The following is a 12,333-nucleotide window of genomic DNA, read 5'->3' on the forward strand; positions in this document are numbered from 1 at the left end:
CTGCACTACTGGTCCCCATACAATCTCTAATCCCCCCATATAATCTCCATATATCTCTATAATGTCGCGGCAGCAAGTAGCGGAACATTAAAAGTTAAATAATTGTTTTTGTTAATATTATTTAAGTTAGCTGAAATGGTATATTTCTTAGAAGGTATATAATTTTAGAATTAATATGTAAATATAATTATGCCATTACAGTATTAAGTCTCGCCCCGTATAATTTATAACTCTGCGTCGCAACAATACTTTTCAGTATTAAAGGTTCGTTATGGTAACGTCCATTACGTTATGATGAGCATAAACAACATGTAGCAACACAAGTTAACCCTGGCTTAACATTTTTCACATTAAAATAAAGCGATAAAATAGAGAGCTTCTAGATAAAATATGTACCTGTCCATTGAAAAATATTAAAAGTCTCGACACAGTATTTCTTACAATATTATAATAGGTATACTCGTTCGGACTAAAGGCCCCACTATCATAAATTTTAGTGTAACTGACAAAATTCTAGACACTCTAGATCATTAATATAAGAGCGATTATAGTGAGTTATATATTATACAACACTTGAGCAAAAAGCTTTGCGATTTACTGCTCATTGAGTAATGTTTTTCTTGGAACATTTGGTAAATGACTTCGCAAGATCTATTTACTCGTAAGAACTTATGTGTTGTACATAAAAAGAATAAAACGATAAGAAGTTACTATGTATTTCTTTTTACTTTGCAATGAAATTAAGTTCCTATATATTTTAGCTATAAACGATCGTAGAGTTACGGTAGCACTCTTAAGTTCTTGTTAACTATGTCATTTTTACAACATGAAAGACGAACTATTTTTGAAAAAATATATAAACCTTTTTATCTAACAGGATCATAAGTTAAAACATATGGCCGACTTGCAACAATCCGTAGTCTCAGATCCTGAAACGAGAGCACAGTTGGCTGTACAAATGTTGCAATGGGAAGAAAATCTCGAAAGATTACACTGTGAACAATTTCGCCTCCGATGCTACATGGCGAGCCTTCAAAGCGGCGAGTTACCGAATCCTAAGGTAAGTAAACTATGCTTTTTTCTCAACAGGTAATGTTCTCAAGACAATCTCTCCGTGTTCAATATTTTATATTACTATCTCTGTATAATTTCGTCAAAATTAGTATAGCGGATGGGGCGTGAAACGCAAACGGACAAACAGACACACTTTTGTATTAATATTGGGATGGATAAAATATAAGTATGGATTCTGCATTCTCTACAACTTACAAGTTCGAATAGTTGGATTACCAGGGAAACTAAGATTAAAGCAAAGTATGAAGTTCAGGCTAACGACTTAAATAGCATTTTAATTCTTTCTTTTAAACTTTAAAGCTTTCAAGGTAGGTATGTATCTTTCTTTAGAAATGAGATTAAAGCAAATGAGAAAGTCATGAAAAAGTATAGCTGAACTAATACCGCCTTCAAATTAATTATTGTACGAAGTAGGTATTAATTCGATAAAGACTCATTTTTGAGGAAAAACTATACATATTACTTTCAGTAAATTTGCTTCACTATTTTCTAGGTGACGCACTACCAATGAAGTGTTGTACACCAAATAGCTTTGTTTTATTTTTCAAATGCGGCAGTTTTGCGTTACAAACGCTCTTTTGAAAAAGGTATTTTTTTAGATAAACGTTTGTTATTTGCGACCGTCGAAAGTACCTAAGTTTTCATTAGTTTTTGTCGGAACCGTATTGAAGTAAAGGTCATGTTGTTTAATATAAGAGGGACCTGTGACCTTTTTGCCACAACGCATATCAATCGATTGCGATTGATAAGCAAAGTCGACCCAAGTTGGCAACTGGATGGGTGACCGACTGTGTAGGTCTGAATTTGGCTATTACGTTTCCTCTGTACCTCAGAGAGCACGTTAAGCCTTCGGTCCCGGTTTTATTGTCACTGACATTTGATAATAACTGTAAATTAACTTAAGAGTCGAAAGCTCGTTCTTTTAGTCGATTTGTATGCGGAAGGATCTCGGATCCCACCGCAATATTATCACAAGAGAACTCATACCATTATAGGATTAATGGAGAGAGGTACAACCCTCAGCAATAAGGAATACGACTATAAAGAAAGAGTATAATATTAAGTTACAGCGTTGTTTCAGTCGTTGCTAACACATGTCTCGCGGGGCACAAAGAGCACTCTCAACAAACTGGGCGTGTTTACGGTGTCTTCATTCCACGCGTTCATCTGCGCCCGTTCACCCTCCTTGCTAAACAACTTGCTGGCGGGTAGAGGAGCCACTAAACGAAGAGCACCCAATCTATCTAGATCCAATTCGGGCTCTAGTCGACGTTCCATGCAGGTTGGTACCAATTTTATTTTATATTAAGTACTGAAAAATTCACAAATTGTTAATTAAAATTAGAATGCAATTTTATTTTGTAGAGCTTTGTGAAAGATCGTTTTATTAACAGTTAATATTATATTCGGCATTCCTGAATGTTCTCAACTAAATTATTCATCGTACAGTTTATACTTCATTAAGTACGATACTTTGATTCATCTGTATAATGTTTTAAACTCTACCCTTTCATGTGTTAAATCACAGGAACGTTTACAAAGGCCGTTTGCGTTCCAATATAATTTTAAAATTCTCACTACGTTTCATCAAATACTTTAGGACTTGTATAAAAAGGAGAGCATCCATTATTGTGAAAAATTTAATTACAAAGGCAAATACGACGCCTCTGGTATCGTACCCAAATAGATGGATAACCGAAATAGCTGTCCACCCTCAAAAAGGTTTTATTATTAAAAAAGAATTGCAGTATTTCATTGAGAACAAAGTAGGTAAGTTCTTTTTGGTTATCAAAAAAATCATTTGAAAATTAGTCAACAAAATCATTTTCATTTCGAGCTAAAATATAGTAATAAATAATTACTACAAATTTTAAATATGCACTAAAAGCTCTTAATTCCAGTTAAGCATTGCAATTTAATAAAATACTGAAAGCACTTTGACGATGCATCTATTTTATATAAAATGCATTAACAAGGTTGCATAAATCCGTAGCAATTTTTTCATTCACCAGCCTTGGTTTAAATAGATATGTAGGTACTGTAGGTACTATACTATTTTATGCACTTTTGCTTTTTAGTTTAATAATGAAGCACAGTTGCAATCTTAACGCAATTATTTTGTTTGTTCATTTAGTTTTATAACTAGAGTACGTACGTAGCGCATTTTGAATTCCTACAGACATTTCTTGAAACTAAAGTCATCGAACAACTAACTCAATGTACCTATCTGATGTAATTTTTAATGCATAAATCTCAGTAGGTATACCTAAGTTGTAAGAAGCAGGACAAAATATCCATCATTTATATTGCTATAATTTATATACATATATAGATTCAGCATACATTCATGTTTATTAAGCACTTCAAAACAAAAAATACCACATAAATTAGAAAGCAAGTCTCGCATTGAAAATGTTCGTTAAGCTTAGGCGGCACTCCAGCTCCGAAATGCCGAGGTAGCGTGCTACCTAATATTACGGGAACTTCTAATTTACGGCGTCACGAAAAGCGTCTATTACTCTGTTACCCGCAGCCGTCGACTGCCTGTCATTAGACATTTCGCCCTTGTTACCAGAACAAATTACAAGCACAGCTCTATTAAGTAAAACGGTAAATTGTTCCACAGCAAACACAGTAAAGTTACTACGTAGCCTAAATTAAGTCTCGCCAAGATTTTTTATTATCATGACGTAATAAGCGGTTGTACGAGCAAGAAAAATAAAGTAAATTAAAGTTTATTGTTATGATTATTTATAGAAACAACGTGACTTTTTACGTAGAGTTGTACCTCCTTTTTTAATACATTTGGTCGTAAAGTACGTCTTATTTCACCGCTATCATAACAGCTGTAAAGAAGACTTCTACCATACTTGGGCTACAAAAATATTACCGCGTAGTCATCAGCCTACAAAATCATAGACTACATTAATTTTACCTTAAACAATTATTTATTTCAAAATGTTGTAGTAAATACGGTATAGTCTGATAGAATGTTTTTTTTCAGTTAGGTACAATTACTATGGCCTCTTTAAAAACCAGTTAGAGTTACGTCACAACTCACAAATAATTATGCAATACTTTCATTTGCGACCTTCCTAAGTAAGACTGCCGTTTAATACACGCTCTTTTACCTCGTCATTATTTTGTATTATATGCCGTGAACTCAACATAGATTGTTTGAAGCGAGTAAAATTTATATGCATTTTAATAATAAGAATGAAAACTCATGAAATATTTTTTTTTGCTATCAACATAGCTATACTTACTAATATGCATTAAAAAATTAAATACGTATATTATACCTATAGGTACTAAAACAAATCCTGAAGTCCATACCTACACTTGAAAAAAACTGCAAACAATTTCACTCGAGGTAATATTTTAGCTGCTTTATAGTACCTACATGAATGTATGGCGTTCCTTATAAAGTCCTTTTGTCTAATAAGGAACTTTTGTTTCGTTTCTTTCTTTAAAATATGGACTGAGACTGAGAGGTTTCTTTTTATGTAAGCTTTTGTTTTCTATTTTAACGGAACAGATGTCGCGCGAAGAAGGCGAAGCTGCGGTAAGGGTTTCGTTACCCGAAGGCACCACGGCGACAGTGGGGGTTCGTGAAGGGATGTCGGTTGAAGAATTCCTTGCGGCTGCTTGCGCACGACGCTCTCTTAACCCCCTAGAACACTTCGTGCGAGTTAAGAAACGGCGGGATATGGAAGACCACAATTACTTTGTACCGCACAGAAGTGACCTCATTGAGACATACGTAAGTTCATACAAGATTTGTTACATTTTCTTAACAATTTTTATTTAGCTTGTCTCTCATACTTTTATTGGTGGTGGATTTTACAATAATGCAATGACGTACTTACTTTCTAAGTACGTACAATAAACCATTACGACGGGTAACTCATTGATTATTATGAATGAGATATTGTAGGAAACTATTATGATAGTTGATTAATTTTGATGAATTTCTCTGATTCTACTTCATATACTTATAACTTATCTAGTATACTTAGTAAATCCTAGGGAGCATTATTGAGAGATTGTTACAATGGTGGATGCGGAAAATCAGTATAGGATATTCTTTCTAATGCACTACATTAAGCTATGTTTGCGGCTTATTGTTTTGTTGTTAGTAGTTTTTATAACAACCTGTAACATGTATACGATTTAAAATATGTAACATTTGGATGAAACGCAATGCGGTGGAATTTTGAGTGATAAGGGTCTGACAGTAGGTACGTATACTTTAATCCAAACGCCAATTTTATAAGCCATAAGTTTGTGTATCAATCACTCGCCAAGATTATGAGTGAATTTATATTACTTATAAGATTTTTATATTTAATAATAAATGATTTTTTTATTCCATTTCGTAAGGTTTTCTATAAGTTGAAACTTATATTTTCTTATATTTTACAAGCCATTTTTCTCTGGCATCTTTTACATTAAATTTCGGGTAGTCTTTTATTAAACAAGCTCCAAATATCTGCCTAAAGCTCAAAACAAATAAACTGCATTTTAATTAGATGAATGCTCACTAAATTGGTTTTGGTCATAATTAGGTTCTTACTCCATAGGCCGGTAGGTACGTCAGGAGCTTTCGGTAGCTATAAAATTATTTTCTGTGAGTGTTTAAGTTATAACAGAGATCTTCATTCAAGAAAGAGAGAAATCAGAAATTTAACTTCATTAAATTAAATACTGAATAATTCAGTCCATTCGTTCACAACAATTTCTGTCAACTTTTAAAAAGTAAACCAACAAGTGCTTGATCTAAAAGTATGAAACATCTGGATTCTGGACGGAACGTATTGCATTGAGTGATACTGATAATATGGATGAAAAGGGTCTGACAGACCATACTTTAAAGCAAACGCCAATTTCATATTAGGCCATGCCTCTGCGTATCAATCACTCTCCACACCCGCCCCAAATATAAGAACAACAAGCTTTTGAATTTAGATTTACATTATATAGAATTTACATTTTGTGCTACGCCGTCATAAACCTAGTAAAAGGCTTTTGTGAAACAAGGAAAATGGAGGAACTTGGAAGATAAATAAATAAATAAATAAATAAAATCTTTAATATCTTAACAAACATGTAGTTTAACAAGCTTTAGTGTAAGGCTCTGCCTCCTGAGGTAGTGTAAACTGTGTTTCAGGAGGCTGTCTTCCCATAATCTTAATATTATTTATATTAAAAATTCTTTATTAAATATACTCGGGAAAGAGTGAAATCAAAAATTTGACTTTCGTTATTGACTAACGAATTTTCCTTAAACATTTCAGTTAAATAAATTAGTCACTGAATTAACTGTAATTTGACAGAAATAATAGATAATAAGTACTTATATAAAAATTGTTAAATCTTTTAGACGCACAAAGCCAAAATCGCAAAATTAAAAAAAAAATCGTGGTGTTTTGCGATAATGAAAAATTACTTACACAGAATATCAAAGAAGCATAACACACACGCAAAATGCCAAAATTGAAATTTTTGGAAATACCAAACCCTAAATTTCGTAGTGGTATTCTTAAATATTAAGACTCCTTAAATTTTAAGTGTGTCTTAACATTTAATGTGTTCTTAAATTTTAGTTTGTTTGTTGCTTTATTGTTTTTGTTGGTTTATTGGTTTGTCCTATCACGTCACAAACGGAACAACAGATCGACGTGATTTTTCGCACAGGTATAGATGAAGACATGGAGAGTGGCATAGGCTACTTTTATCCCGGAAAATCAAAGAGTTCCCACGGGAATTTTCAAGACCTAATTCCACGCGAACGAAGTCGCGGGCATCAGCTAGTTAACTATATATATTAAAGGAAAAGCTGACTGACTGACCTATCAACACACAGCTAAAACCACTGGACGGATGGGGCTGAAATTTGGCATGCTGATAGCTATTATGACGAAGGCGTCCGCTAGGAAATGATTTTTGAAAATTCAACCCCCAACAGCCTTACCCCCTGTAAGGCGAGGGGAGGTTTAAAATTGGTGTAGTCTACGTGGGCATAAGCTAGTATTTTATAGTTTAATTTCCTTTTTTTTAGGGTTCCGTACCTCAAAAGGAAAAACGGAACCCTTATAGCATCACTTTGTTGTCTGTCTGTCAAGAAACCTACAGGGTTCTTCCCGTTGACCTAGAATCATGAAATTTGGCAGGTAGGTGGGTCTTATAGCTTTAGGGGAAAAATCTGAAAATCGTGAATTTAGGGTTAGATCACACAAAAAAATTGAATTGTGGTCATGAACTAATAATTCGTATTTTCAATATTCGAAGTAAGATAACTATATCAAATGGGGTATCATATGAAAGGTCTTCACCTGTACATTATAAAACGGATTTTTATTTATTTTTAAGCATCATAGTTTTTGAATTATCGTGCAAAATGTCGAAAAAATACGACTGTAGTACGGAACCCTCATTGCGCGAGCCTGATTCGCACCTAGCCGGTTTTTTACTATTATAGCGATTTGGCATTTTGTGTAATTTTTAGCATTGTTTTACGATTTTGGCATTTTTCGTTTTATGAGTTGTACGTCTAAACAGTATGTCTATGTACTAATAGGAATTTGAAAAACTGGTGGCTGAAGTAAAATTAATTTGTTCATAGTTGCACACACACGAGGTAGTGGAAGTATGCGCCAAGATTTTATACCAAGTAGAACTGCAACGAAATACCCTGGAGCAGATGTGGGGTTTCAGTGTAGAGGCCGAATTGATCGAAAACGCGGAACGACAGGACGAGCTCTGCTGCTACGTGAGCCGCGTCGAGGACAAGAGCGTTGCAATGCAGAACGGTAAGAAACTACGTAATAAGACTTAGCCTGAAATCTACAGAGCGGACTTTGACTGTTTGACTTTGCTCAGACTTAAACCATAGTTAACACTCATAGGAGAAACAAACAAACAAAAATTAATTTTCAAAGTAATCAGTTTTAAGCAGAGACCCTACTTTAAAAATTATGAAAAGTTCAGAGGATTGTGGCTTCGGGGTTTCCTTTTACCCTTTTCTCCAGTATCCTTATAAGGGGTGCCCGTTGATTTTATATCGAATTTCATTACGCCGACAACGTTTCGTCGAAGTAATGTTTGTAGAAGCATTGAAGCAATGTTTGCCTTAATTTAATTGCGGCGAATGATCGTTAGCCAGAATGATTAGTTTTCTAAAAAATTGTTCACGGTCATTTTTTTGTAGAATACTTATTTGGCAATTATTTCATTTTGGCCTTAGATAAACCAAATTCTTGAAAAGTTTAATTCAAATAGGCTTATAGTATATTAAGAGCCCGGAATCACGCGAAAAAATTGAAACGGACTGATTTATTAGGGTTTCGTCCCTCAAAAGGAAAAACGGAACCCTTATAGGATCACTTTGTTGTCTGTATGTCTGTCTGTCTGTCTGTCTGTCTGTCTGTCTGTCTGTCTGTCAAGAAACCTACAGGGTACTTCCCGTTGACCTAGAATCATGAAATTTGGCAGGTAGGTAGATCTTATAGCTGACATTTGGGGAAAAATCTGAAAACCGTGAATTTAGGGTTAGATCACACAAAAAATTAAATTGTGGTTATGAACTAATAATTAGTATTTTCAACTTTCGAAGTGAGTGACTATATCAAGTGGGGTATCATATGAAAGGTCTTCACTTGTAAATTCTAAAACAGATTTTTATTTATTTTTATGCATCATAGTTTTTGAGTTATCGTGCAAAATGTCGAAAAAATACGACTGTAGTACGGAACCCTCATTGCGCGACCCTGACTCGCACTTGCCCGGTTTTTACTGTAGTTTACAGAAAGAGAGCGGTATGAAGCAATTTTAACTGCTACGAGATCAAAAGATTATAATGTTTTAAGAATAAACTATCTTAATAAACAGAAAACTATCCACATAATTAAAAAAATGTATTAAGTAATATGGTTTTCAAATAAATTGCTTCCAAAAGTTGCATTGCATAAGTGTCGTTAAGTATAAAACCAATCAGATTAGATTTGAACCAGAAGTTATCAGTCCAGAATTAAACTGTAGACGTTGCACTAATGTTATATCTATACTAATATTATATAGAGGTAATGTCGTTAAGTTTGTTTGTAGGGGGTAATCTTTGAAACTACTAAACTGATTTTAAAAATTCTTTCACCAGTAGAAAGCTACATTATTCCTGAGTGACATAGGCAATACGCGTTCTTTAAAAACCTAAATCCACGCGGGCGAAGCCGCGGGAATCAGCTAGTATACCTATTTAGGGGAAAAAAATATTGTATTATAATTTTATTGTATTTATGTGGAATAGTGAGATCATATTAATAAAATTATTATATAAATAAACTAGCTTATGCTCGCGACTTCGTCCGCGTGGACTACAAAATTTCAAAACCCTATTTCACCCCCTTCAGGAGTTGAATTATCAAAAATCCTTTCTTAGCGGATGCCTACGTCATAATAGCTATCTGCATGCCAAATTTCAGCCCGATCCGTCCAGTAGTTTGAGCTGTGCGTTGATAGATCAGTCAGTCAGTCAGTCATTCAGTCAGTCAGTCAGTCAGTCAGTCACCTTTTCCTTTTATATATTTAGAAATCTTTTGTATACCGAAGCTACCTTGCGTTAACTATTAAAACGGCAGTAGAAAATTATTCGATCCCGGAGCGTATCATGTTCCACTAATTGGTTCAATTCAGTGATGCAAAAAATAATATTGTGCAATTAATTTTTGCGCCAGGTATAATCAAAGGCGACGAAATAATGGTGATTAACGGAGCAATCGTATCTGACCTAGATATGATGTATTTGGAGAGCGTATTACAAGAGGAACTCTCGCTGGTTATGATGATGAGGTGAGTTTTTTTAACTGGTGATTACCATTTCATGCATTTTTGCTGATCGCTGTGTGATTTAACCGCTGTTCATTAATCAGCGGGCTTTGCGTGTATTCGTTAGCATAATTCGAAGCAGCCTGGGTGAGCTCGTTATGAATAATTAGGGCTTCTGGCGACTTCGTGAGCAGCAATGGATGGATTATGGATATTAATGCTTTAAGCGAAATTGATGGTGTTCTCATAGATATAGTCACGTTCATATGAAAGCGCTTGATGAAGTCTAAGGTGAAATGTTATAAGCTGCGCCTACTACTTCAGTTTTCCCTTCAACTTTTAATATACATAGGACATACCTACCTTCAAGTCTAGAGTGAAAAGGTATCTTCTAAGCAAGTGTGCTCTACCTGCATCCTCACTTGCCAGCGTGAAATAGAAAGATTTTTTATTCATATAAGCTTTAAAAGTACTTTTAAATCTTATGTGCTCGTGATGCTGCAATGTTTCTTGAGCCACACACCTTGCTTTCGAGTTCTTAAAAAGTGTGGCAGGAGAACTATAGCCGGCTCTCATCGGCATTTCCCGTCCTTACACACCTGACCTTTCGACCGCCACAAGTTTACTGAAGCGCTCGCAATGACCTACATGTTCCCCTGATAGGTTAACCAACAGGCATGTCGTATAGAGACGTGTCTCGGTGTATGATTTTTAAAAATAAATAATTATATTATTAGTACAGATATTGAAATTCATTTGAAAAAATTGTTGTTTATCTGTATTGTATTGTATTGTGTATGTTTATGTTGTTGTGTGTATGTTGTTGTTGTGTAATTGTCAGGACAAGGTTTGTATGAATGATTTTTTTTTGGAAAATTCATCACAAAAGTCTGAAATATTGGTGGTATTTTTGTATGAAAATCTCAATCCACTTTTCATTTTCTTTATTAGTAAATTCCATTCTTGCGCAGCCGAGGCGTGTTGCTAGTATATTTTAAAACTCCAAATAGGCAAAGCTTATACATTCGTAACTTGATAAAAAGTGACGATGTATTCGGCGGTAGGTACGCTTGTGTATCTGACATGTATGTAAATATAATATTAGCAGCACAGACTACACATATTATTATGTACTAGGTACTAGGCCAGTGTTCAATGCTCCTTTAGCTAAAACGACTCCTCTGAGCATGCTGTAAAAGTATCGGCCCGTTTCCAATCAATTCGAAAATGAATTGAATGTTTGTTTGTTGGTTGAACGGGTTCGTCCCGCAATCCTGCTACTACGGAGTAACGGATGAGTTTCCGACGGGATTTTTAAAAGCCTAAATTCACGCGGACGAAGTCGCGGGCATGAAATTGAAATATTAAAACAAAATCCTTGATATTACGAAGTAATACCTAGCAACCCTATCGCTATGCGGCTCTCACTCTGCTTCCCCTCGCACCGGCCATTGTGAGCTTCGCTACCGAGCCCCTTGACGTCGTGTCGCGTAAATTTTGCCTAGAGTTCTCGTATCAAATAAACGATGTTGATATTATAAGACCCTGACTACGTCTCATACACACCAACCACGATATTACATCACGCGAATAGTGGTAAGTCTGCAGTGAACAAAAACCCCCTCCGCATCGCCTTGTCACGAAATTGTGATACCTTTCATTTTCTGCGCTCTTGAATGGTTAGATAAAAATGCTTTCATTTAAAAAGCAGCCATTGTTCCCATCATAAAACATTATCTTTTGGCCAATTGTTTGCGTCTACATTATATTGATCGCAGAAGTATCTGTACAGCTAGTAGCTATCTATGTAAAAGTGTTAGGTATGTGTGCAATGACGTCATTTACAACATGTATGTGGTGTATAATATTCTCTAGGTGTGCTTTTAAATTCTATTACCTACACTGGTGTAGGTATAAATTAATTAATTTTGAGTGTCCTTTATGCAACTTTCTATGAAATAGGTACTATTTTAGAAGTCTGTGATAATTAATGTTTCATATCTTGTACATTACACTAAAATTCATCATAATATTATGTTCATTAAAATTATTATAAATACTAAGGAAATCTAATAATTTTCTACCGAGACGAATTCGCAAACGTTTTAATATTTTTAGGGTTCCGTACCTCAAAAGGAAAAAAGGAACCCTTATAGAATCACTTCGTTGTCTGTCTGTATGTCTGTCTGACTGTCGATAGACAGACACGACAAACAGGCATACAGACAGACAGACAGGTCTGTTTGTCTTGTCTGTCAAGAAACACATAGGGTACTTCCCGTTGACCTAGAATCATGAAATTTGGCAGGCAGCCTTATAGCACACGTAAGTCGTAAGGGGAAAAATCCGGAAACCGTGAATTTGTGGTTACATCACAAAAAAAAATTGAAATGTGTTCATGAACAAATAATAATCATTTTTTGTTCATGAACACAT

General features: G+C 34.8%; 1 protein-coding gene across 26 annotated transcripts in view; it reads left to right on the top strand.

Moving 5' to 3' along the window:
- Positions 1 to 12,333, top strand: part of sif (still life) — a 157,293-nt gene that overhangs the window by 113,567 nt on the left and 31,393 nt on the right. For all 26 annotated transcript variants that reach the window (XM_069498882.1, XM_069498884.1, XM_069498881.1 and 23 more), the window contains 5 exons: positions 878 to 1,060; positions 2,156 to 2,356; positions 4,613 to 4,837; positions 7,700 to 7,886; positions 9,807 to 9,921. In XM_069498882.1, coding sequence (XP_069354983.1) covers positions 878 to 1,060; positions 2,156 to 2,356; positions 4,613 to 4,837; positions 7,700 to 7,886; positions 9,807 to 9,921 — 911 coding nt within the window. The remainder of the gene's footprint in view (positions 1 to 877; positions 1,061 to 2,155; positions 2,357 to 4,612; positions 4,838 to 7,699; positions 7,887 to 9,806; positions 9,922 to 12,333) is intronic.

Source organism: Maniola hyperantus, chromosome 5, assembly GCF_902806685.2.
Source record: "Maniola hyperantus chromosome 5, iAphHyp1.2, whole genome shotgun sequence".
NCBI classification, from domain to species: domain Eukaryota; kingdom Metazoa; phylum Arthropoda; class Insecta; order Lepidoptera; family Nymphalidae; genus Maniola; species Maniola hyperantus.